The following is a 24,983-nucleotide window of genomic DNA, read 5'->3' as shown; positions in this document are numbered from 1 at the left end:
GTCTGTCTGACCTTGTGCCTCTGATAGCCCTGCCTCATTATTCATCAGCAAAGGCTTTGAGACACCTCTTCACAACAGCTGTGCAGTGTGTCTTACAAAGTATGAGCCTGGGGGAGGCAAGACTTGAGTTTGAGGTCAGACTCTGCCACTTATAAGCTGAGTGACCTTGTACCGATCGCTCTGTGAGCCTTGGTTTTCCCACCTATAAAATGGCGGGAAGACCTAGCTCAAAGCACCATGAGCTCCTATGTGTAAGGTACTTAGACATAGGAGGGATGAGTCTCCTCACCATCAGTTATTGTTATTCTGCCTGCAAGAAACAGCCTAGAAACAAGTGTGAGTCATTCACTGGTGGGCTGGAGACAGCAGATAGAGGCCACCAGGTCTGATAGATTCTTGCATGGCCAGGGCCAGCCTGGTCAAGGACAGACACAGTTGCGCCTTTTTCTTCTCCTTCCTGCATCCTTGCTAAGAAGTCATGTTGCCCTGTCTCCACAGGCACAGGGAGGATTTGGATGGATGACGTCGCCTGCAAGGGCACAGAGGACACCATCTTCCGCTGCAGCTTCTCCAAGTGGGGAGTGACAAACTGTGGGCATGCTGAGGATGCTGGGGTCACGTGCAGTAGACACTAGAAGTGGGCACAACCCAAGGTCGGAGCCCCGCCACCCAGCCTCCTCCTGCTGTTCTGGCGTGGGGCATCACTTGGGGCTGCCCTGGCCATGCCTCTGCTCTGCCCGGTGCAACACCCCCAGCCCCATAGCCCTGTGCTAGGACTGTGGTGGCCTGTTGTCACTGTCCTTTCAGACACCTGCTCCAAAGTGCTCTGTGGGATCTTCTGCCTGCCTCTCCTTCTGCCAGGGTTTCCAAGAGAGGAGCCCTGGCCAGTGGCACCACCAGTTGGCTCAGCCACCTGAACACCATTCCTAGAGCCTCAGTATCAATGTTCTCTTCAGTCTCTTGGTTACAAATGAATGTCGAAGAGATCTCAGAGAGCTGTGGCAATGAGAGGAATTATGGATCATTTACTCTTCAGATAATTCCCAAACCTCAGTTAGGCCAGGAGTTTCAACATCCACCTCCCCAGCGAGTGGCAATCTTGAGTGACTTGGTCTCCCCTTTTTACTCTGCCTCTATACACTGTAACTTAGTTTGTGGAGGTGACACAGGAAAAAAAAAAACAGCTATGGGAGCAAGAAAAAAATGCAAAATACCTGCAGAAATTCAGCTGGGTTGGAGAAAGGGAGTGAAACTAGCATTTATTGAATGACTACAGTGGCGTGCTAATAGCATTTGGGTGCTAAATTCATTTATCCACTCTGCCACATTGGTACAAGGTGTGTCAGTTTGGGGCAGAGTGTTTCTCCAGGTGGTGCTCAGCTGTCCCTTTCATCGGGCTTCCAAGTCAGAAGATCGAGAATGACCAGAGAACCAGGGTCCCACCTGCACCTTGGCGTGGCTTGGTTAGACCTGAGCAGGGGCCAGAGATGCAGGTGATTAGAAAGCTGCACACGGCAACCCCTGTGTTGTGCGATGCAAGACCAGGCACAGTGGGCCCCCAGTCAACCATCCATGCAGAGGGAGAGCTGATTTAGAGAGTAACAAGGGGCTGCCTGTGTCAGCCTGAGGCCAGTGCTCAGCCATTGGGCGGCTGTGTCTCGGAGCTGTCTGGGGTGACACTGCATCTTCCAGGCCCCTTCAAGTGTGATCCTGTGGTCAGAGGAACACGAATCCTGCAGGATCTTATAGGAGTGAAGGAAGTCAGGCTTCCCTGTAACCTCCAGGGAGAGTGAAGGGCATGGGCCTCTGTATGTTTGCAATCTGCAGCCCCTCTGGGTGCCGGGGAGGTCATATTCTGCTGTTTACATGAAGAGGGGGTTGAACAGGGCTGTGTACAAGTTCTAGACCTGGGGGAGCCACATGGTAGAGAGGGGATGCCGACACACTCGCCTGGGGGGAATCAGACTCATGGTTAGGCTTCAGATACAGGATCACCTGTCATATCAGGTGAGCATCATTCTACCTGGGCAAAGCAGGACCTGTGCCCCTGAACGCATAGGTCTGGCAAAGGTCCTAGCTGACAGCCAAGCCGATATGTGCTCTCGGTCATTCTTTGCTTACAATACGCTTCTTCCTAATGTCCTAATGATCAGAAACTCCTTCTGACCCATTGCTATGTTTACACAATGCGCAGGTACTCATGCATTTTCTTTCAGAGCCAAAATATGTATGCATATATAAACATAGCACTCTTTACTACATAGCTCAGCACTTGCAAAATTTGTGTTTGTTTTTTTAAAAAAGTCTTAAAGGTGAAAAAATGTCACTTTAAAAAAATTTACCAACTTGGTTTAGGCAAAAAATCCAGTTACCCTACCCATGAAAAGTCACACAATTTTCTTATTGGTCTTTTCATTTAGGAAAACACAAGTCTTGTTTGATGCCAAATAAAAACAATGTTGAAATGTTAAATGTTTGAACCTTAAAAATAAAAGTCGACTAGTTTACATACCTATCTAAGAGGACATGGAAATAACCATGGACCTGTATTTCAGGGACTAAAGGAATTAGGCCTTGCCTAAAGTACATTAGACCTTTTGTAAAAAAGAATTTCAATAAAATGAAAAATGCGTCACTAACAGGGGCTCCATCACGTTTCTTCTCATGAAAATACAGGGCATTTGGGGAGGGCTGGTGGAACTGGATGGTCCGGTCATCTTTCAGTGGGGATTCGTGGGCTGTTTATGAAAAGTCATTTTAATATTTTCACAGGACAATCAACACACTTTAGACCAAGACAGTAGTCCGGAACAAGCTCTGAGTCTGTGAAGTTAGTGGGTCCATCACAGAACCAGAAGCAGAAGATCCAAGCAAAGGCCCAAGCACTGTGCGGGGAAGACCTAGGCATTGTATGGCCACAGGCTTGTAGCTGGCACCTCTGGAAATACACCCTAGAAACAGAAAAGTTGATTTTCTGGATATCTACAAAGCAAGTACGTTTTTCTTTCCCCTCAAAATGCCTGGTGGCCTATACGACATTAAACACAGCCGCTTCTAGTGGACAAGGTATGTGTGCGAGGAGTGAGCCGAAGACCCAAGGGAACCCTGTGTTCCCTTCTGGAACTTTCTCTGTGCTGTTTCCTTCTCTCAGGCGCTGAGACATTCTGTGGATCAAGGCCCACCTTGACCTCCCTTATCGCTACTCTTTGCCTCTCACCTCAGCAAAATTGCCGGACTCTGGGCCCCTCTCTGGGCTACAGTCAGATAGAAAACCAAGGCCAAAGTAGAACTCCCCACCTGTTCCCCTTTTCTCAGGAATCTGTGCTCCGTGCTGTCTAATATGTGAAATGATGGGTTTCAAGTATTTTATGCAATTTGTAGTTTCCTGGTTAGGCTGGAGGGAGGGTAATTCTGGTAAGTTCTCGCTCACGGCTGGAAGAAGTCCTCCCCATGGCTCTTCTCTGGTTCAGGAGAATCATAAGGGAACAGCCTTTGTACCCTCGCTCAAGGACTTGGCAGAGACAGATGCTGGAATGGGTCTCCAGGTGAGGACAGGCTGCCTCAGCTTTCTCCCGCAGCCCTTTCTCACCACACTCCCTTCAAAGGTCAGCCCCAAAGCTCTTACTTGGTTCTCCTTAGCATTGGCAAAGTTAAGCTACTGGCGAGCAATAAGGAAAATAATTTCAGAAAAAAAAAATACAGTTGGCCTTAAAATAGACAGAGGTCCACAAAGGCCTTAGACTATTCGGTAACGGCTTCTGGTGTGGCCCCAAAGAGCTGGTAGAGCTTTCCCTGCCCCTTGCCTGGCTCACTTGCTGCACACCTGCTGCCATATCCACACGATGGTTGCTTTCTTCCTTCCCGCCTGGCTCTTTCCTCCACAACGATGAGGCAGGATGCTGTTTTTCACCCACCCTGGCTGCAGCGACTAGGTCCAAGGGATGTTCTATAGTTGACAGATCCAGAATCATTTTCATGGACACAGCCAACCTGCTCTCCCCTTGGAAACCCACACTCTATCTCGGGAATGGCGTGGACCAAGCTCCTTTGGGAGTGTCTTAACCAATACTCACTGAGTGTCTAGCACAAGCAAGGCCCTCTCCACTAGGAACAGGAGATACAAGGTGGAGCTGCTGCTTGGTCCCTGCCCTCAGAGAGGTGACACTGTAGCTCTTACCCTTTCACAGGCTTTCCATATAACATCAGAGACCCAAGAACATCATCCAAAAATAAGAAGTATACTAGTGAAGGGAGTAGTGATTGTTTACTAAGCCAAGCAAAACACATATAGCTCATTGTGATAAAAAAATTAAACACCGTCTTCATTTCTAGTGAGTTAACAATAGCACGAGCAACTGTGGTTTTACAAATAATAACATTGGGAGATGGAGATGGTTAAACAGTAAGAAGATAGTTCCATTCATCAAAATGGTAGTAGAAGGACTGAGGATGTGGCTCAGTGGTCCAGTGCTTGTTTAGCATGCACAAGGGCCTGGGTTCCAGCCGCAGCACTGAACATAAAATAGAATAAAGTAAAATATTTTCTACAAAATGGTAGTTGGTAAACAGAGCTCAGTGACAGTCAGCATTCTTTAAGCATTTACCAAGTGCTCAGGGCTTCACACCAATGAATACCTCAAATCCTTACAACTGCTGGCTCTGTTCTAATCATCCTAGTTCTGCATGAGAGAAGACTCGGGCATTGAGAGGACCACAAAGGAAATGGAGAAGTGAGGACCTGAATATCCAAGAAATCCTAATGACTACTGTTATTTATGTGACATAAACAACAGCAGTACTGAACTCTGAAAGCTCAGCTCCTACCTTGCTCTAGCAGCAAGGATCATAGATCACCTATGTTGAATAGAAACCATTTGAGCCTCCGTCCTGTTAATTTGCTTACATTGTTAATAGCTCTACATTGAAATGAGTCCAATAGACCACCTGTGAACCCAGAAACCCAGCCAGAGAGAACACAGCCTTCCCATAAACCCCCAATACACTTGCAAAAGAAGCCGGAGACTCCTGCACCCTGACCAATCTTGGAGCATCTGGGCTTTTCAAAGCTTTTAAGGGAGCCAGGGAAAGGTAAGTTCAAGGGAGTCTCTACCATCTGTTCACTGCCACAACCTCAAAAGAGTTCTCCCACTATCCAGAAGACCAAGTTTCTTTCTTTCTCTTCTCACCTTGCTTAGTATCTTTGGTCTTCCTGAAATCATTCCTAAAATCTTCTCTCTTAACAAAGGATTTCAAACCAAATCATTTCTACTTCTGTTTCTCCCCTTGCTAAAATCACTGGATGGATGTATTAATTCTTATCTCACCATAACACATGCTAACCAGGGAAAATGGAGCAACAGTCCCCAAATCAAGAGTGACAGTCACCATTTACACTGAACTTACTTTCTGGCTTATCTAGTTATAATCAGACAAATACTACATTCCTTCCATGTGTTTCTGAGAGGTGGTTATGCAAACACTGAAAACAAGTGAGGTAAAGAATATATCTTAAAGGTCACTCTTTTGAGTCCTTCTTGGGCAGCATAGTTTGGGGCCAGAAGACGTGGGAGGCAGGGGGTATCTGCCTTTACCCAGGTGGTATTTGTGAGCCTCCAGAGGGAGCTGGTTCAGACCAGATATGAGGGTGAGCATCAGGGATAGAGGTGATGGACAGTGGGAAGGACAGGGTAAGGATTGGGTTTGTTACAAATCTGGGGCCTCCTTTGAGGATTCATAGCTTTAAACTGGAGCACAGAAAACTCAGATTCTGTTTTGTGACCAAATCCAGAGAAAGGCAGTTACTATAAATGCTGGGAACACTCTCCTGCTGTCAACTTATTGCCTAAAATTCCAGGCTGTGTGTCTTCTGATGACAAGATTCCTCTGCCTAGGGAAAAGATGGTGTGAGTGCATCACTTTGGTGACCGTTTCATGTGCTCAGTTGCTGCATCGTACTGTCCCCTCCTGTCCCATAGGGCCACAAGTGGCACTGCCCAAGTGGGACCTTTGTGGAGTGACACGGCCTTGGCTGCCAATGGAAAATTCTAGAACCATTTGTTTACTACTGATTTTAATAAATGGAAAGCCAGGCATTTTTATGAAAACAGTTCAGCATAATGACATTCACTCATTTTCCTACAAAGATGACTGCAAGTAATAAGATTTGGTGAAATACCCAACCCAGTCCCTACCTGTGTGTGTCAATGCCCAAACTCTAGCCCTTCTTGAGGGCTTTGTTAGAAGCTTCCGAGGTGATTGTTTGCTTCTTTTAGAGTCCAAAGTCAGGTTGGGAGGGTTTGGGGGACATCAGGCCAGCGTGGCACCAAAGCCACTTTGCAGAGGCCGCACTGAGCACGAGTCCATACTGAAGTGAAGCCTCTCAGCCCAGCCCCAGCCCGACACTCAGCTTTGTGGTGCTGCCCTCCCACTCTGAAGTGAGGGCTCCCCACTTAGGCAGCTCCAGAGCGAGGGAGACTGTGAGGCGCGATCCTCTCTGCTGTAGTCCACAGGAAGGAGGCTTTTCCTCTGTGACCCTGTCTCAGCAAGATGCCAGCCTTCTCAGGGTCCGTCCGAGACTGCACCACTGGACAGCGCCACCTTCTGAGTCCCCAGCCGCAACTCCTCCTCTGTTCCTTTCTCTGTTTTCCTCCCTTCCTTTCTTTTCTACCTTGCCTCCCTCCTTTCTCCCTTCTTTCTGCAGTACTGCGGGTTGAGCCCAGGCACTCTTCACCCCGGCCTACATCCCTAGCCCTTCATTTGTATCTAGGGTCTTCTAAGTCACTAAACTGCCTGGGCCTGGCTCAGACTTTTGATCCTCCTGCCTCAGCCCCTCCGAGTGCTGCAATTACAGGCCTGTCACACCCATGCCCGGCCGTGGCTCCTCTCTCTCTGTTTCTCCCAGAGGTGTCTTGATCCCTAGAAGGGACCACAATTGCTTCACACCATCACATCTGAGAGTTCTTTTAGCCCTTGCGTTTACCTAGCTTACAATGGTTTCTATTGCACTTTTTCTCAAATGACTGATGGGGTTCTGTCTCCTGCCTGATATGCACTTCCTCCTTCAAAAGTAGCAATCTAAAGCTACTATGTAGGGCAGGAGATTTAGCTCAGTGGTACCGTGCCTGCCTCCTGAGTTCGATCCTTGGTACCAATAAATAAATAAATAAAATAAAGCCATTATGTCTTCCAGACCAACTCACAGATTTAAACACTTAAGCAAGAAGTCAAGGTTTTGAATAAACATCCACGGAAAAGATTGGCTCTCCCCTTATTTAAAATCCAACACAAGTCTTGGAATTGAAACTTAGAGTGAGGCGTGGGTGAGTGCACCGATAATCCCACGACCCGGGAGGCTGAGGCAGGAAGATTGGGAGTTGAAGGCCAGCCTGAGCTCCATAGCAGGACCCCATCAAAAAGGAAGGAAAGCACTCGTAACTTGCGAGACACTAGACTTGCGTCACAGTGCTGTGGGCTAGCTTTCCCATCTTACGTTGTTGTACACAGAGTTCCACCCGATGGGCACCAAGGCCCCCTCTTCTTCACAATGCTTCTTTGCTTCCTGCCCAGCCAAGTCCCCACTACATCCTATTGCTGGTCCTCGGACCATCAGGGCCTTGTACCAGACAGCAGTGGTCGGGCTGGACACTGGGCAGGCAAGGCCTCACCAGCACCTGCACACTTCTCTGGTTGGCCTCATTGCCACCTGCGCCCTTCCTCTCGGGGGTGAGGCTGGAGGAATGAAGAGCTGAACTGCTCCGCACCAAGAGTGAAAACAGGCCAAGGTGATCTGCGAAGCAAGTGGGCAGAGCCTCCTGGGGTTCTTCCATCCCTCCTTTTCATCTTCCTCCTGACTGCAGAGCAGTGGCTACTGTGTCTCTCAGTCAAGGCTAATTTACAGCAAGAAGCTAAACAAGACCTGCTTTCAAGTTTCTCATTTGTATGACAGGAAGGAGCCCACTTTGATGTTTACTGAGCCCCTGCCTTATGCTAGGCCCTGGGCTAGGCGCTGGAGAAGCAGGTCCCCAAAGATGAAGTCGAGTCTCACTTCAGGGCAAAAAAGAGCCACTCAGCTGGCTCACTAAGGGATTGTGGGTAAACTGCAACCTCCTGGTCCAGTGAGGGGCGACAGTCACGGGGTAAACTATGCCATTCAAAACCACTGATGAGGAGAAAAGCTTTAAAAGTTAGCCAGAGGTAGGATGCGCAAACCCTCACTCACACACACACACAAATGCACACACACACACACAAATGGACACACGCACACACACAGACAGGTCAGGGGAAACATTACATAGAAAAGAACAAAGATAACAATAATACCAGACATTTCTTTGGGAAAAAAAATTAAACCCACAAGACAGAGCACAGCATAACATCTTTAAAGTGCTAAAAGGAAAAAAGACACCGACAACCTAGAATTCTTAATCTAGTCAACACCTCTTTCAAACACCAAGGAGAAGCCGGATCTTTTTTTCAGACTTATGAAGGCTGAGAGAATTCCTCCCCAGCAGACTTGCACTCCAAGAATGTTACAGGAAGTCCTTCGTGCAGCACATAACGACACGAGATGGGGAATGAGGATACCCAAAGACCAGCAGGTCTGGGGTGGTCATTACATGGGTAAATATGACTGATATTTTGTTGGCTCTTAAATCTCCTTTAAAAAGATAATGGATTGATCAAAGCAAAACTGGTAATGAAGTAAAAGCAGTAATGACGACAGGGTGAGGAGCACTGAAACTTCCACACACTGCCTGTGGGAGAGGAAAACGGTGCAAACACTTCAGAAAGCGATTCGGTGGTTTTCTCAAATATATACCGACCAGGGGACCCCACAATTTCTTTTTTTTATTTGCTTTATTAGTGCACGTTTGCAGTACATAACGAATGCATTCATGTGGGTAGTTGGTACACATAAATATCGAAATTTAATCCTTTTTACTTCCCCTTCTGTGGCCTCCCTCCTCTCTCTCTCTCTCTCTCTCTCTCTCTCTCTCTCTCTCTCTCTCTCTCTCTCTCCAGGATCCCTTCCCATCTGCAGAACGTCTACCTCCTTGCTTCTGATCATCTATCTTTTATTTTGCTCTTTAAATTATTTATACTTTGGGCCTCTCCTATAAGAGAAACCATATGATATTTTAACTTCCGTGTCTGATTTATTTCACTTAGAATTATGATGACACCAACATTTCAATGCTAAGCACTCTATTTACCCAAGAGAAGTGAAAACACATGTTCACCCAGAGAGTTAAATACACACATTCAGAGGAGCTTTGTCTGCAATGGGCAAGAATCAGAGCAACCTAAGTGTCCACCAACAGGTGAACAGTACAAACAGTATCGTGGGTGAACAAAGCTGAAATCTGGAACTTTAGAAAGGTAAACAGAGGCAGAGTGTGTAGTTCAGTGGCAGAGTGCTGCCTCATATGCACAGGCCCTGGGTTTGATTCTTCAGTACGATTTATTTAAAAACTTATAGATGATAACAGATCTGAAGCAAAACTAATCAAGAAGAAAAACAGAATGTAAATGAGCACAAAAATATATACAGAAATAAAAAGACAGTAAGAGAACATTACAAACAGCTTCATGCCAATTTATGTTTTGGGGAAATTTGGATAAAATTACAATTTTTTAAAGACAACAAAACAGAGTCGAGGGAAAAAACCTTAAATATGTCAACAATGTTAAAAGAAACAAAAGCTGTAGTTGCAAATATTCCCACAAAGAAAACCCAGCTCATATGATTTAAGAGGTAAACCCTAGCAAACATTCAAAGAACAGAACATCTGAAGCTTTTACAAGAAGTTCCAGAGGATAGGAAAGGGAAAACACTCCACCCAATTCATTTTATGAAATTTGAATCTCTTTCATAACACAATGAGACAAAAACATATGGAAAAGGAAAGATTACAAGCCAATCTTATCCATCAATATGGATGCAAAACTGTCCGGCTGAGGTGGTGCACGCCTATAATCCCAGCACTTGGGAACCTGAGGCAGGGGGATCGTTGTGAGTTCACGACCAGCCTGGGCTACATAGGGGACTCCAGGTCAGCCTCAACTACACAGTTAGTCCCTGTCTCAAAAAAAAAAAAAATATATTTGAGAATCCCTGGGACAAAACATAATAGCACATAGAAGTCTATGAAAAGCATTCCACATTATTCCAAATTAGATTCATCCTCAGAATGCAAACTCGGTTTAACATTAGAAAATCTGTTAATGGGACCAGGGATTTAGCTCAGCATTTTGGTGGCCTGCCTTGCAAGCGCAAGGACCCGAGTTCAATCCCCAGTACCAAAAAAAAAAAAAGAAAAAGAAAAAGAAAATCTGTTAATGTAATTCATCTCATTAACAGATGAAAGAAGAAAAAGTATGCAGTTACCTAAATAGATACAAAAATTTAATATTCATTAATAATAAAAACTCTTTATGAACTAAGGCAAAATGGGAACTTTTATAAGGATATCTACTAATCAACATGTAATAAACAGGCTTAAATGTAAATATTACAAATATTATAATCAGATAAAAAATGCCAGCTGTCTCTGCTACCTTTCAGCAATATGCCAGAGATCTTGAGTTCATAGTTAGAAAAGAAAAAGAAACAAAAACTGTAAGAATTGGAAAGGAAGAAACAAAACTAAGCCTGGCATGGTGGCACACACATGTAATCCTACCACTCAGGAGGCTGAGGCAGGAGGATCACTAGGAACTCCAGACCAGCCTGGGTTATACAGTGAGTTTAAAGTCAGCCTGACTGCATAGCAAGAACTTGTCTAAAAAAAATGAAAGAAAGGAAGAAAGAAACTAAATACTTGCAAGTGATATGATGCAATGCATAGGAAACCCAGCATAATCAATTGGCAAATTATTGGAATAAATACAACAGCTCAATGCATGAGCGAATCACTCAGATATCTGCGCACATTTCTCCTTACTTTTAGGTAGGCATTTAACTTGGAAGCTTAAAAACAATGAAAAATTAATCTCCTGAAACACATGGTTAGTGGCAGAGTATACCCATTGGAATATTCAAACATGAACCCAGGGCCAACAATTTTGGAGCAGAAAGTGCTGTGATCGGGCAGGTGAAGCCCTTGGCCATCGGGCCTGGACCAGCTCTCCAGCACTGCCCCACGCCTGCCCCTTGCTATTGCTTAGCTTCAACACCATTGCTCCTGAGTGGAGCCTTCCATGACCCCACACTACAGAGCCCCTCATCCTCAGCCTCATGTCACCCTCCCCACACACCGTCACTCCATTTGTGCAGCATCCGGTGCCCCCGGTAGACTGTCAATCAACTCCTTGAGGCCAGGAACTGCGCCCTATTCTCCACTGTCTTATCAGCACCTGACTGGGGGCCTGTTAAGTGTTATTAGACGCTATGGTCTGAACGTCTGTGTCCCCGTCCGAAGTCACATGGTGAAACCCTAGCTCCCGAGGTGACGATATTAGGAAGTGGAGACTTAGTGGGGACAGTCAGATCAGGGTGGTGAAGCCTTCATGAATAGCATTAATGTTTTCATAAAAGAGGCCCATAGAGGGCTCCTGCCTCCCTTCTGCTACATCTTTGGTGAGAAGCTGGTTGTCTTACTCCTTTCCTGTTGCTGGGAAGAATGCCCAACACTCACAACTTAAAGGAGGCTTGTTTTGACTTACAGTTTGTAAACGATTCAGTCCATAGTCAGCTGGCTCCAAGGTAGGAAGGAAATAGTGGGAGAACCTGGGAGAAAAAGAATCTCCTTACGTCACGAAAGTCAGGAAGCAGAGAGAGAAGGAAAGGGCCAGGGAGGGAGACACCCACCCCAGCCATACAGCTCTTCCTGCAGGCCCCACCCCCTCACAGCACTTTTAGCTATGGATTCACCAGTGGATGTACCACTGATGAATACGGCACACTCATGATCCAAACTTCTGAAGGCATGATGTTTTGGGGAGACATCCTGGATCTAAACCATAGCACTGGTCATCTACGATCCAGGAAATGGATCTGGACTTCCCAGCATCCAGAACTGTGAGTGATAAATTTCTGTTGTTTATGGGCTACCAGGTAGAGTAGTTTGTTCCGGCAGCCTAAAAGAACAGAGACACTCGGTGTTTAATATGTGCAAACGGAAGACAAGGACAATCCTGGCCTTCCTGCACTAACTCTCTGGAAGGAGAACTTACATGGTATTGGGGTGTGGGTGAAGGCTGACTTCGCTTTCTGGGGAAATGTTCTCATCTGATGATGCCATATTACTTTTAAAGTCCATTTTGCCCAGATGCAACTTTCCAGACAGAATGGGTTCTTCTTTGGGAATTTTGATATCTCGTGAGTTATCAGTGGTGAATACCACTGCGGGAAAACTATTAGTAGGTTTTTTAAAATCCCCATATAAAACCTCTCAGGGGTCGGTCACTACACCTTGGCGTCCTTTGTCAAGCAGAAACTTTATTATAGTTAGTGGAGGCCATTTGGTAAAAGAGTACAGAATGTGAAAAGGAAAATGTATTTGGCCAATTAAATTTAGTAGAGTTTATTTGAGCACAGCAAAACAAACAAAAAAAAGAATTTTAGAACCAGGCAGCTCCCAGAACCAGATCAGATTCTGGGAATCCCAAGCAAAAATGTGACCTGACATCATTTATGGAAAACAGAAGTGAGGTATAGAGACAACGTAATTGGTTATGGCTCAATTAGCTAATTGATTACAGAAACCGCAATTAACTAACACTCAGCTACTGTGATTAAATTCCACGTGGGTTTGGTGTGTTGGACTTGGTGCAGGAATATATTCCAAATCGATGGCTCCTAAAACATTGTATTTAACAGGAACAGGGGATTAGAAGGATTGAAGTCTTAGTTATGAGACTCTGCCTTCAGGATCATCATTGTAAATGGGCGTGTCCTATAGACTTTGTGCTATGAGGACTAAAAAAGAAAAAGTTCAATTGAAATTTATTTTCCAACTCCAAAGCCTTATACAAAAAAAAAATCACTTGTATAATGACACAAGTTTTTCGGCTTAATGAAGAGGTGGTCATCATAATTCAAGATTGTAGGAAATTGCTAGATGATAAAATACAATATAAATGTGTTACTAAATAAATAAGTCCTAGGACCAAAATAAATTCTACTTGATGGGATTACATCGTCAGAGTGCAACCTTGACCTTAGATTCACCTAAATTTTCAGACACAAGATTTTTTGGTTTATAAATCATTCCGTGTGATGTGTCTGCCCGTGGACCCTTGAGGCAGCTCTTTCCTATAAATAACTGTAGTGTAGACACGCTTCGTAACCCATTTCCCTGTAGTTTCACGGGGTATCAGGCCAAAGAGACAAGGAAAACTCTAAGGACCGGGAGCAAGTAAAGGGTGCAGAAAATAAGCCATCTGTACCACACCTCCCAGCTGGTCACCAACACCGGTGCCGGCTCTCTGGCGACATCTGCAGGCGAATGAGAGAAAGCGATCTGAACGTTTTAGGGGGAAACCGCAGGTTCTAAAGCTAAACTACAAGGAACACAATCACCTGGACACATTCTCATTCAGTAGATCTGGGGCGGGACCCAGGCTTGTGCGTTCCTAGAAAGCTCTCAGAAGGCGCCGCGAGGCTGCGTCCCCTACCACGTGCTGTGTCAAAGGTTGAAGGGACTTTGGAGGTGGAAAGAATATTTGTCATCATCTTGCTCAACCTTCTTAGTTCAAGGTGAGGAAGCTGAACAGAGAGGAGGTAAGAACCCGCACATGTGTATGCGATGGAAGTTGTTCCCTTTCCTAAACCCATTTTCTTGTCTGTAATATCGAACTCTTTGTGCTTGGAAAGGCTTTCAAAGGGCAGGATATGCTACCTTGGCTGGCAATAGAGAAGAAACAAACATAAGAAAAGCCGCCCGCCTTCTCCCATGTCTAAAAGTAGGACATAACTCGCAAAGGTGTCCCTCCCCTCTCTACCAGGAAGGACCAAGCTGGTCACCAGAGATGGCATGAGGCCCTTATCAGCCTGGAGACCACACCAAGGATTGCTCTGGAGCGAACCTTACTACCTCGTCTGTGGCTCCCATTGGTTTCACACATGTTCCCCTGCTGCTCTAGAGACTCAAAGTCTGATTGTTTTCTCTCTGTGTGTTTTGTTTCTTAAAATATATTTTACTGGTAGATTTTAGGTATACAGTACGGTTGCTTCTCTGTGGCTGTGTTTTTTGTTGAAGATGTTACTAAGCAATATTCTAAGCTACCTCTCTGAGGCTCATTCTTTCCCTGGATCATGCATGGTGAAACACTTCCATTTGTTCTCTTGTCGATCTCTTTTCTAACGGGGGTCCCAGGAATTATTCTTCCCCTATACTTTCCAGCTCTAATATTTAATGGTAGCATCACTTGCCCAGGGCTACAGTGCTAAACAGGGCAGGACAGACCTCAACTTCGCCTCCTTGGGAGATGAAGTCGGATGGCAGAGTCCCTGGAAGTTTAACTCGATGGACATGATAATGGGCTGCTTTGTATGAGTAATATCTTTCCTTGTCTTTGACACACCGCTGGCTGGGGAAATAATTGCTTTTAGATGTGGTAAAAGATGCTCCTGGTTTCCAAACAAAATCGATATTTTCCAGATGGATGGAGCCAGATATAGATTGCTTGGGGAGAGGTGAATGGGTGCCCAGGTTAGGAATAACAGTAAATCCTTCTTACTATTATCTCTGGATGTAAAGCAGCAGCAACAAAAAGCCAACCCTCAAAACAGACTGCTCCAGCCTGTCACACGCCATGTGACCCTCACCAATCCCTAGGGTATCTACTTCCCTGGTCCTGTGGCAACTTCCTCCCAAGGCCACCACGGCTCCCAGTAGCTATGGTATGGGAGAAACAAATGCAACTATTGATTTTTAATTCAGGACATTTAGAGACAAATTCAGCTAACCCTCAACTATAGTAGGTGTAACTGCTCCAAGCTTTGGAATAGATTACCTTAACAAAATAGCTGACACCACACTTTGTAATCCAGGGACTTGGAAAGGATTAGCCCCAAACCACAATTAATTGGCAGAATATAGAGAACAAGCATTGACTCATGGAATTCATTAACATTACCATTTAAAGAAATGGTTAAGCTTATAGCAAGTTAGAAATGCAGGAAGTGACAGTTGTGTGCATAATTTGGCTTGCAGTAGTGGAAAATTCTGAGCTGGGGAGCAGAAGATAAGAGTTTTATCCCTGAACCTACCCTTTAGCAGATGTGGGCCCTGGGACAAGCTAGCTCTCCGGGACTCGGGTTCCTCCATTTGTGAGGTGAAGGACTCTACTAGATCTTCTCTTGGTTCCCTTCCGGCTTCAGTATTCTGTCACCTGCATATCCAAAAAGAAAACTTAGAATCCCTACAGTACCAAAAGGTCCGAGCAGACCTTTCTTGCACCTTCATGTCGCATGGAGATGTCTCTTCCGTCTGAGAGCATCTGCAGACCCTGCACGCTCAGGCACTGCTGGTCATCGGGGCTGTGCCCATCTCCTCTGTTCCCATACCTACTAGCCCAACATTGGGTGCACTGCAGGCCTTGCTTCGCGATGAGTGAATGAAAAAATTCAATCTTCCATTTATGAGATGTGACTGAAAAATATGTTGAATGCTTCCATTTTTAGAAATTGCGTTACGGTAAAAGGCACACTGCCATGAATGTCCCTCAGTATTCCCATCCGGTTTGAGCACACAAATCCCACTGTTCTTGACATGTTCTGAAGCAGATCCCAAAGCCCTCTTCCATGAATGGCTTTAGTTGTGCCACCTTGAGGTCCTGAATCGATTTAAAGTGTTAATCTTTCATGGTCATTCTGACTTTGGGGAAGACCCAGAAGTCTCTCAGTGCCAGATTCAGTGAATAAGGTGGACAAGGACACTCCACATGATATTTAATTTGACAGAAACTGCTACAAATAGTTGACTGCTGAGAGATGTTAGAAAAGACGATTGTCTAAATTTTTTAAATGTATTACAGTAAAAATGACACATTGCCATTAATCCCCTCAAAATACTCAAAACATCCTCTCTTGCTTTGAACACATTTATCCCATCGCTACTGGCAATGTGTCTTTGCTAGTAATGTTTCTTTAAAGTTTAAGTATTCACTGTATTTGTTGTTTGCTTGTAGAAGTCCTAAAGCTTTGGCAAGGCTTAAGAACACAATGTCCTCGATTGTACTTCCAATTATAATCTCTTCTTAAAAGCCGGATATCAAACAAGATGATCTGCTGACTCTGTTTCTTCACTTCCGTTTCCCTCAATATGTCCCCGTCCATCTGCCCTTTCAGGGCCACAAACGTAATGCGAAGCTCATCACCGTTCTGCGTTGGAGAATAAATGGGCCTTTGGAATTTCGTGTATCTGATCCGCCACCAGGGTTCAACTCTTCCTTCCACTTCTGTTTGTCGCCGGAGCTGTGTTCGCACCACTTTCTTCCAGTTTTCCCCTGAATCCTACAGTTGCTCAGCCTTGGTGTGCTCTGCATCTCCACCTCTCCAGCCATTATGCACTGGGGCACCTCAAGATTCAGCTCACTGCGCACTCTTTGGACTGTATCACACATCCACATGCACTGATCCCCAAATGAACATCTCCAGACCAGACTCTGCAGCCAGCTTGCATGTCCAAGGGTCCAGTCATCACCTAGACAGCACAAACGCCCATCCGTTGCAACATGGCTAGCCCACCAACAGTGAAACAGACGACTCTAATAAAAAGCCGGCAAAGGATTTGAACAGGCATTTCAGAGAAGAAGATATACATATGTCAAAAAGTGCCTGAAAAGATACAAAGCGGCGTTAAAACCACAGGACACGGTTATTAGAATGACCAAAATTACAAAGAAAAAACAACGACAAAAAAATCTGACATCGCCACGTAATGGTGAAGATACAGACCAGCTGAGACTCTTGGCCCTTGGGGCGGGGGATACAAAATGACATTTTGGGAAAGGGTTGATCTGTGTTTTAATGGTTAAATGTCAACCTATACAAACCAGCACCCTGATGCTAAGCCTTTACCTTAGAGAGAGAGAGAGAACCCATGCTGATATCAAAAGCCTGTTTGTGAAGCTTTATGACAGCATTACTCATAAATGCTCCTGACCGGAAGCAGCCCACACATCCTTGAGTGGAGTGGATAAGTGAGCTGTGCTACATTCACACTACGTAGTACTTCTGAGGATCGGAAATTAAAGAACTACTGATACAAAACACCAAACACATTTGGCCAAGTGAAAGGAGCCAGGACCTGAAGTGTCGATGCTGTAAGATTCCATGTAAAAGGAATTCTTGAAAACATGAAAGTGTAGACTAAGCCAAGACTGTATCTATGTTTGCCGGGCTTGAGGAGTAAAGACATTTTATTTCAGTGAGCAGCAAGAGACAATTTGGGGGAGATGAATTTTTTATGTTTCCTGATAGTAATGGTGATGGTTTTGTGAATCTATGCATTCATCAAAATTCATAGAAATGTATCCTCAAAAAAAAAATCCTTAAATTTGGCTGCAGATGAATTTTAAAAATGAAGGCATAAGCTCCCGACTCTGAATCTGGGGTCTCCCTTTCCTATCACTGCTGTGGCAGTGTGGTCTCCATCTGGGGTCTCCTGCTCCGTGGGCCTCACACCACTGCTCTGCCTCCGCATACCTCTCATTTAGTTAGACCTTCTCAGCAGCCCTGGCCACCATTTCTGCTAGAAAATTCTGTACCTTCCAGTTCCCACTGTATCTACTCTCGCCTGCCTTCAATCAGCAGCCAGAGAGAAATTTATGAAATACAAATCAGGTCATTTCATTCCCTTGCTGAAAAACCTTTTAGCAAATGTCCACCTATCTTAGGATGAAATCCAGAATCTGTGAGTTCTGGGCCCTGCTTCTCTCTCTCTGATCTTGTCAGGTGCCTCCCCTCTTCTCCCTCTCTGCACTCGTACCCAGTGGCCTTTGTTTCCCCAGAGAAATCAAGGTCAGGCTCCATTTAGCCTCTGTCTTTGACACACTCTTCTTTTGGTCCAGTAGGGCTTCCGTCTACTACCCTGTTATGGCGATCACTATTAGTACACACATTTCAGCTCAAATGTTCCTTCCTTCCTGAAGGTTTCTGAGATTTCCCCAGATTAGGACAGGAAACTTTTGAAGTGGTTTTCATGTTACCCTAGAATTTTTCTTCAGGGCACTTACCACAATTTGTAGCAAGAATGAAAACTTCCTGTCATCCTAGGAAAGTAGTTCTCAAATTGTGGTCTCTGGACTAACAGCATTAGCACCCCATGGCAATTTCTTAGGAGAGCGCATTTTCAGATCCTGAGACTCATAATGCTGTGTTGTCAACTTAATTAGCTAGGGAGCCCCCTAGGGGATTAGCAGAGTTCACTTCTGGGCATGTCTGGATGGGTCATGGAGGTGTGACCTTGGGCACTGTGTCTGGTCCTTGGCCCCTTCCTCTCTGGTGCTGTTCCCCTGCTCTCCTCAGCTGCCATGAACTAAGCAGCTTTGCTCTGCCACGCCCTTCTGACATGATGTTTCTGCCTCAGAGATGGCTGGCCAGGGACTGAGTCTTCTAAAACTGGAAGCCAGAACAGAGTGAAAGCTCTTAATACTTTCTGTGGAAATCTGGTACCACTAAAGCCAAGGAAACATAAGATTGCATTGGGAGATAATACAGAATACAATATAAAATGATCTAAGCCACAAAGCCAAATATTTGATTTGAAATAGCAATTTTGATTTGTTTAAAAATCTTGTCTAAAGTGGGACACAGTGGTACACAGCTGCCGTCCCAGGTACTCAGGAGGCTGAAGTAGGAGGATTGCTTGAGCCTAGGAGTTTGCAACCACTGGAGCAACCTAGTGAGACCCTGTTGGTGAAAGGGCTGGGGGCGAGTCCCTTCTTGCCTATACCTACCTGGAACTTGGGTCCTACAACATGCAGCGGGGGACAATGAAAACTTCTGATGGCTGCACACCCGCCTAGGAAGGTACCAAAGCCCTGAACTCTTGGCTTTACCTGCCTGCAGTGGATTTTGTCCCTGCTACCTGAGAGGGAGGAAGTCATGGCTCAAATGTCACAGAGTCTTAATGTTCTAACCAAGTTTTACTAGATTTTCTTGAATAAACATTTCTTCATTTGCTACATACCCTTAGGACAGTTTCCAGAAACTTTAAATTCTGGGGTTTTAAAGATAATTTTCAGCAGTTGTGCTTGCTTTGCTACATACTGTGCTAACATTTAGGAAGTGGAATTCTAAGTATTTGCTGTTTTACACTGTTAACCTCTTAGTGACTTCTCTTGTGCTATAGAAAACTGTTGTGCAGGGAAGAGTACTCAACAAAATTTGCTTCTGACTCATGTTCATGTAAGCTAAGGAAGCACTGGAATAAATGGAGAGGTAGGTTAAGTTGAAAATGACGATATTTACTGAATAGTAGAATATGTATTTCTTGTACCTATTTCAACAGTGAATTATTTTTATGCATGATTTTGGAAGAAACTAATCTAATCCATTAATGTCAATTAGTGGCCAAAGTACCATCACCCCCTCCTGGCCATACATCGTAATGAAGTTGCCTTTTTTTTTTTTTTTTTTTTTGTTTTAAGACAGAACCTCACTATATAGTTCAGGCTGGCCTTGAACTCACTATGTAGCCCAGGCTGGTCTCAAACTCTTGGCAATCCTCCTGCCTCGGCCTCCTGAGCTGGGATTACAGGTGCATGTGACCATGCCTGGTTCAGATAATACATTTTGGTTCAAGCCAAGGCTCAGTGACTATTCCCTTCACCAAAATATTTTAATTTAAAAAAATCTTTACATGGATAGCTAGTCTAGTATTTTATATCTTAAAATTCTAGTTGTTGGGTGATGATTGAACTCACTATGTAGCCCAGGCTGGTCTCAAACTCTTGGCAATCCTCCTGCCTCGGCCTCCTGAGCTGGGATTACAGGTGCATGACACCATGCCTGGTTCAGATAATACATTTTGGTTCAAGCCAAGGCTCAGTGACTATTCCCTTCACCAAAATATTTTAATTTAAAAAAATCTTTACATGGATAGCTAGTCTAGTATTTTATATCTTAAAATTCTAGTTGTTGGGTGCTGGATTTAGTTCAGTGGTGCCACTGCCTGCCTCACAAGCGCAAGGTCCCGAGTTTGATCCTGGTAAAACAAACAACAACAAAAATAACAAAACAAAACAAAAAATTCAAGTCATTGTCAAAGAAACTTGGAGATGTGGAAAGAGCAAAGGATAAGAGAATACACATTAACCTTTAGCCCTCAGCAGAGATTAGGCCCTTTTGAACTCAATACATGGAATGAGGAAGTAGGGTTTACACAACTGTTCTCAGGAATATTTTGATTCTATACATTAAGGGATACCTGTGTTCATGGTTTATAGGACTTAGGGTTAAAATCCCAGGGTACTTTTCAGTTAGCATAATGGACCTCCGAGAAATCCTGTGCTTGAAGAACAGTGCAGCTGCTCTGGACTTCATCTAACTCAGGCCAATATCTCTATAATTCTTTACACAACTAATAAAGCCTCTGGAGCCTCCTTACTGTGATTAAATGCTAGCAAAGCCCTTGCCAAAGCCACTTAGTAAAGAACTGGCGCATTAGGTTTCCAGCAATGGAGCGGCCATGGGCAGTCTGAGCACAGATCAGAATCCAGCTCTGTGGAAAATATGTCACATCTGAAAGAGAGCCGGGACTCATTTCTGGCATGGCAGGCCCTGCGGTTGAGGTGTCCCCTGCACAGTGTTTGCTGGAGGTAGATAGAATGCATCACTGTGGCCTCATTTTCCATTTTTAATTCCATGTTGCTCCTCCAAAGAATGCTAAAGAGTTTTATTTCTCTTCCTCTTTTGCTCTTTATGAGAGGAATCGAGTAATTTACTTTTCCCACAAATTATGTGGGATATGAGGATCAGTGGGGGCAAAGCAGAAGGTCTTCCAGTACACACAATGTCAATGTTTTTTTAAAATTTTTATTTAGAGTATAAAATGTTTAGAAATAAATCATAATTCTGGCATCATCTTCTTATGTGGGCTTTAGAGAGAGGGGAGTCATGATCAGACCCCATCGAGCCAAAAGGAGGGTCCAGTTGGATGAACTGCGTCCTTCATAGGCTACAGCACCCTTTCCTGAGATCCTCTTCCTGCCTGAGAAGTCAGCACGTTCTGGGCTTACTCACGTAGGAGGGTTTGGGTTGCTGCTTATGGCTGGCCTGTTTGCAGCACCTAAAGGTAGCTTTGGTGACCAGCCTGTCTGTAGCAAGCTTAGTAACCAAGAAATGATTTGTGCTAGTCCATTTTCTGTCACTATAACAAAATACCCAAGGCTGGATGCTTTAAAAAGCAAATATGTTTATTTGGCTCACTGTTCTGAGGGTTCAAGACCACGGCGTAGCATCTGCTCAGCCCTGATGAGGACCTCATGGCAGATGGTATCACAATGGTCGGGGCTCTTGCAAGAGCAGCCAGTGGGACACGCAGAGAAGCATCCAGGAGAGGTGCAGGGCTCCTTTATAATGACCTGTTCATGCAGGCACCAACCCAATTCCAAGAGACCTTCGTTCACCCCTTTTGAGGGTAGCACCCCGTGATCTTACAGCTTCCACCACCTTAGTGGAGCTACACTAGGGCTCTGTCATGAACACATGGATTTCAGCAGATGGCATGAGCTTCACACACAGCAGTTGCCATCCTTGGGCAACACTCATGCTGTAACATCTTTGGCCAGTGGGAGCCTCTTCAACTGGCTTCTGATCTTGTGTATATAATAAATTGCGCATCCTATGTTAATCTTCATTCCAGGCCCAGGTAAAGCGAAAGGTTTAAGATTACATATCTAAATTACCTTAAGAAGTTAGTGAGAGGTAGGAAATTGAAATCAGTAGAAGGAAGGAAGGGAAAAAAAAGCTAAAACTGTCTCTGTGGCAGATGGCATCATGGAGAGGAACAGAGTCAGAGGACTCAAGCTCCCCACCTCGCAGTTGGCTAGAAAGCTGCAGTAGTCCAGACAGCGTGGGGTTGGGGAAGAAGAGACTGATCAATTACTGGAGCACAACAGAAAACAGAAAGAGACCCACGTACAAAACCGATCTCTGACAAAGGAGCAGATGCAATACAACAAAGAAAAGATGGTCCTTTCAATAAGTGGTGTGGAAACAACTGGACATCCATGTGTTTAAAAAACATATAGATTAACCTAGACAAATTTCTTACACCCTTTACAAAAATTACATTGAGAACAGATCACAGACCTCAGTGTAAGCACAAAACTATCAAAGTCCTAAAAAACACCATTAGGGGAAAGCCTAGATGATCTTGGGTATGGCAGTGATTTTAAGATCTGGGTATTTAATCAAAGGAATGAAAACATATCCAAGTGGAAACCTGTACATGGATAGTTATAGCAGCTTTATGCATAATTTCAAACACTTGGAAGCAATCAGGATGTCTTCGAGGCCTAGCATGGTGGCACATGCCTGTAACCCCAGCACTTGGGAGGCTGAGGCAGGAGGACTGTTGTGAGTTTGAGGCCAGCCTGGGCTACATAAGGAGAACCTTCTCAACCCCAACCTTCCAAACAGATGTCTTTGAGCAGGTGAACGAGTAAACAAACTGTGGTCCACCTAGACAATGGACATTATTCAAGACTAAAACAAAATGTGCTATCCAGCCATAAAAAAACATAGTGAAGCATCAGAAACATGTTACTAAGTCAAAGAAGCCAGTCTGCAAAGACTGTGTACAGTAGGGCTCCAATTACATGGCATTCTGGAAGAGGTAAAACTGTGGAAATAGTGAAAAGATCAATGGTCACTGGAGATAGAAGGAGGGGTTAATAGGGAGAGCACAGGAAATTTAGGGCAGTGGAGATATTCCGTATGACACCACAATAGCGGACACAGGGCATTGCACACTTATGCAAACCCATGGAATGGCCAAGACTGTGACCCACTGTAAACCATCCAGTCTGGGTGATAATGACGCACCAACGCGGGATCTCAGTTGTGACAAATGTACCACTCTGGGGGGTGTGGGCAGTCGGGGAGAGCGTGCCTCTTCTAGAGTAAGAGAGAACTCTTCTCTCTGGAAACCGAAGCTGCTCTGATGAAAAGGTAAAAGTTTTTTTTTCTTAAACCACTAACCATAAAAAATTGTTAAATTCGATTTTATCACCAGTTGAAACAGTTCACAGAGAGATGCCAAGGAAAAAAAGAAAAATGAGACTGGGAGAGGGTATTTGCAATACATTCAAAGAGGGAATACTGTGCGTATTAAGTCAGACTCAACCAACTATACATGTGGAATCTATGCATTTCACTGCATGTGAATTTGTGAATGAATCCAAATTAAAATAAATCTAACATATTTTTCGACCTAGTTCTTTTTTAGAGAAGCTTTTGCAGATGTAAAGAGGCATCCCTTGAGTCTTAGATCAGTCTTGAATTTATATATACTAATTCCATATGATTTTAGGCCTAAACCACAAAGTGAACTCCAAGGCAGGAGCAGCTGAGTGGCTGTGCTGTGTTTCCTGGCTTCTCTGCCTGTCCCTGCCACCCACAGGGGAGCGATGTGTTGGAAAGGTCTTCTGGTCTTTTTAGCTTGACGATTTCCCAAAACTCTTCTTGAAGGATCAACTTCCTTTTGTTTGGCGACAGGCCGTCCGTGACCTCACAGGTACTGCGGTCAGTTCCACCCCATAAACACAGCCCCGACTGTGTCCTTCCTGGCACACTGCCGCTGGCCAGTTTAACCCCTCCTAATCTCTCCCCTGGATTATCGCAATCTCCCATTGCCTTCTCTCTCCGTGACATCCCAAGGAGATTTCCTCATCTAATACGTGATTCTGACCCTGTCACTCCCAGCTGTAAATCCTCCTGTGGCTCCCCGAGAGCTACAAAACAAATTGCAAATTCCTACCATAGGAAAAGCCCATGATTTGGCAGCTCCCTGTTTATTCCCGTTTTCCAACTCTCCCTCCATTTGTTCTATCTCTACACATTCTGTCTTCTGTGGAATAAGCTCTCCCTTTCCACCATCAGGATTGCCCTGCAAACTTGCATCTGCCCTACACCTTCCACCCACCAGTCAGAACAAGCTTGCAAGCTTCCCACCTGCCCACCAATCAGAATCATTATGTAAACTTCTTAACCGTCCCACCGCTCTAGCCCACCAATCAGAATCATGAAAACTTCTCAACTGTCCCACCCCTTCTATCCATGGGTCCGGATTGTAATGAAATTTGTTCTCTGCCTTCCAGACCCAAATGAGTGAATCTTCCCAACCCCTCGGGTGCTCTACTCTCAGTTACACATTTACCACGTTATATTGTATCTATTTGCTAACTAACTCTATGCTCCCCTGAGGAAAGACTTTCTTGGCTTTGGGGGGCTTTAAAAATATTTTCTTCTATATTTTAAACCTCCTGTAATTGGCTCAGGATCATTTATTCAACAAATGAAAGAACATGGGGCTGGGGATTTAGCTCAGTGGTTCCGAAGCCTCCTTGCAACTGCAAGGACCTGAGTTCAAATCCCTGGTACCACAGGGGAGAAAAAGAAAGAAATGAGAGAGAGAGAGAGAGAGAGAGAGAGAGAGAGAGAGAACACGACAGTGACTAAGGCAGCTGGAATTTTCATAAGCAGTTCTCGACACACATCCCTTCTCCACACACAGGGAAGAACTTCATTCATGTTCACCTAGTTTGGATTTGCAATTCGTATAAACTGAGAATTTCCAATCCTGACAGCAGCCATCTAACAAGCTGCGCATGTAACTCAGGTCTATTCTCTGTCTTAGGATTACTGAATTAACTTAACCTGAGAGTGCTAACAGGTACACGGAGGAGCACAGATACCAGAACCCTGTCTTCAAGTCTGTCTTACTCTGTTTTCTGTTGTTAGTACCACAATACCACAGTCTGGGTAAGTTACAAAGCCCAGAGGTTTACCTTGGGTTGGGGCCCTG

At 44.8% G+C, this 24,983-nt stretch overlaps 1 protein-coding gene across 2 annotated transcripts in view; it reads left to right on the top strand.

Moving 5' to 3' along the window:
* Positions 1 to 1,411, top strand: part of Scara5 (scavenger receptor class A member 5) — a 90,607-nt gene extending 89,196 nt beyond the window's left edge. The window contains exon 10 of one of the 2 annotated variants that reach the window (XR_780100.3): positions 499 to 540. Coding sequence is in view for 1 of the 2 variants with exons in the window: in XM_010623250.1 (XP_010621552.1) it covers positions 499 to 635 (137 nt within the window). In the remaining variant the exon portion in view is untranslated. Of the gene's footprint in view, positions 1 to 498 lie in introns of both variants that reach the window. The other variant, XM_010623250.1, reaches the window with a different exon arrangement.
* Positions 1,412 to 24,983: the final 23,572 nt, after the last annotated feature.

This window comes from Fukomys damarensis, unplaced genomic scaffold (genome assembly GCF_012274545.1).
Source record: "Fukomys damarensis isolate Sample0158 unplaced genomic scaffold, DMR_v1.0_HiC HiC_scaffold_18, whole genome shotgun sequence".
In the NCBI taxonomy this organism is placed as follows: Eukaryota; Metazoa; Chordata; class Mammalia; order Rodentia; family Bathyergidae; genus Fukomys; species Fukomys damarensis.
The sequence above is the reverse complement of the archived record's forward strand: the minus strand, read 5'-3'. Positions and strand labels throughout refer to the sequence as shown.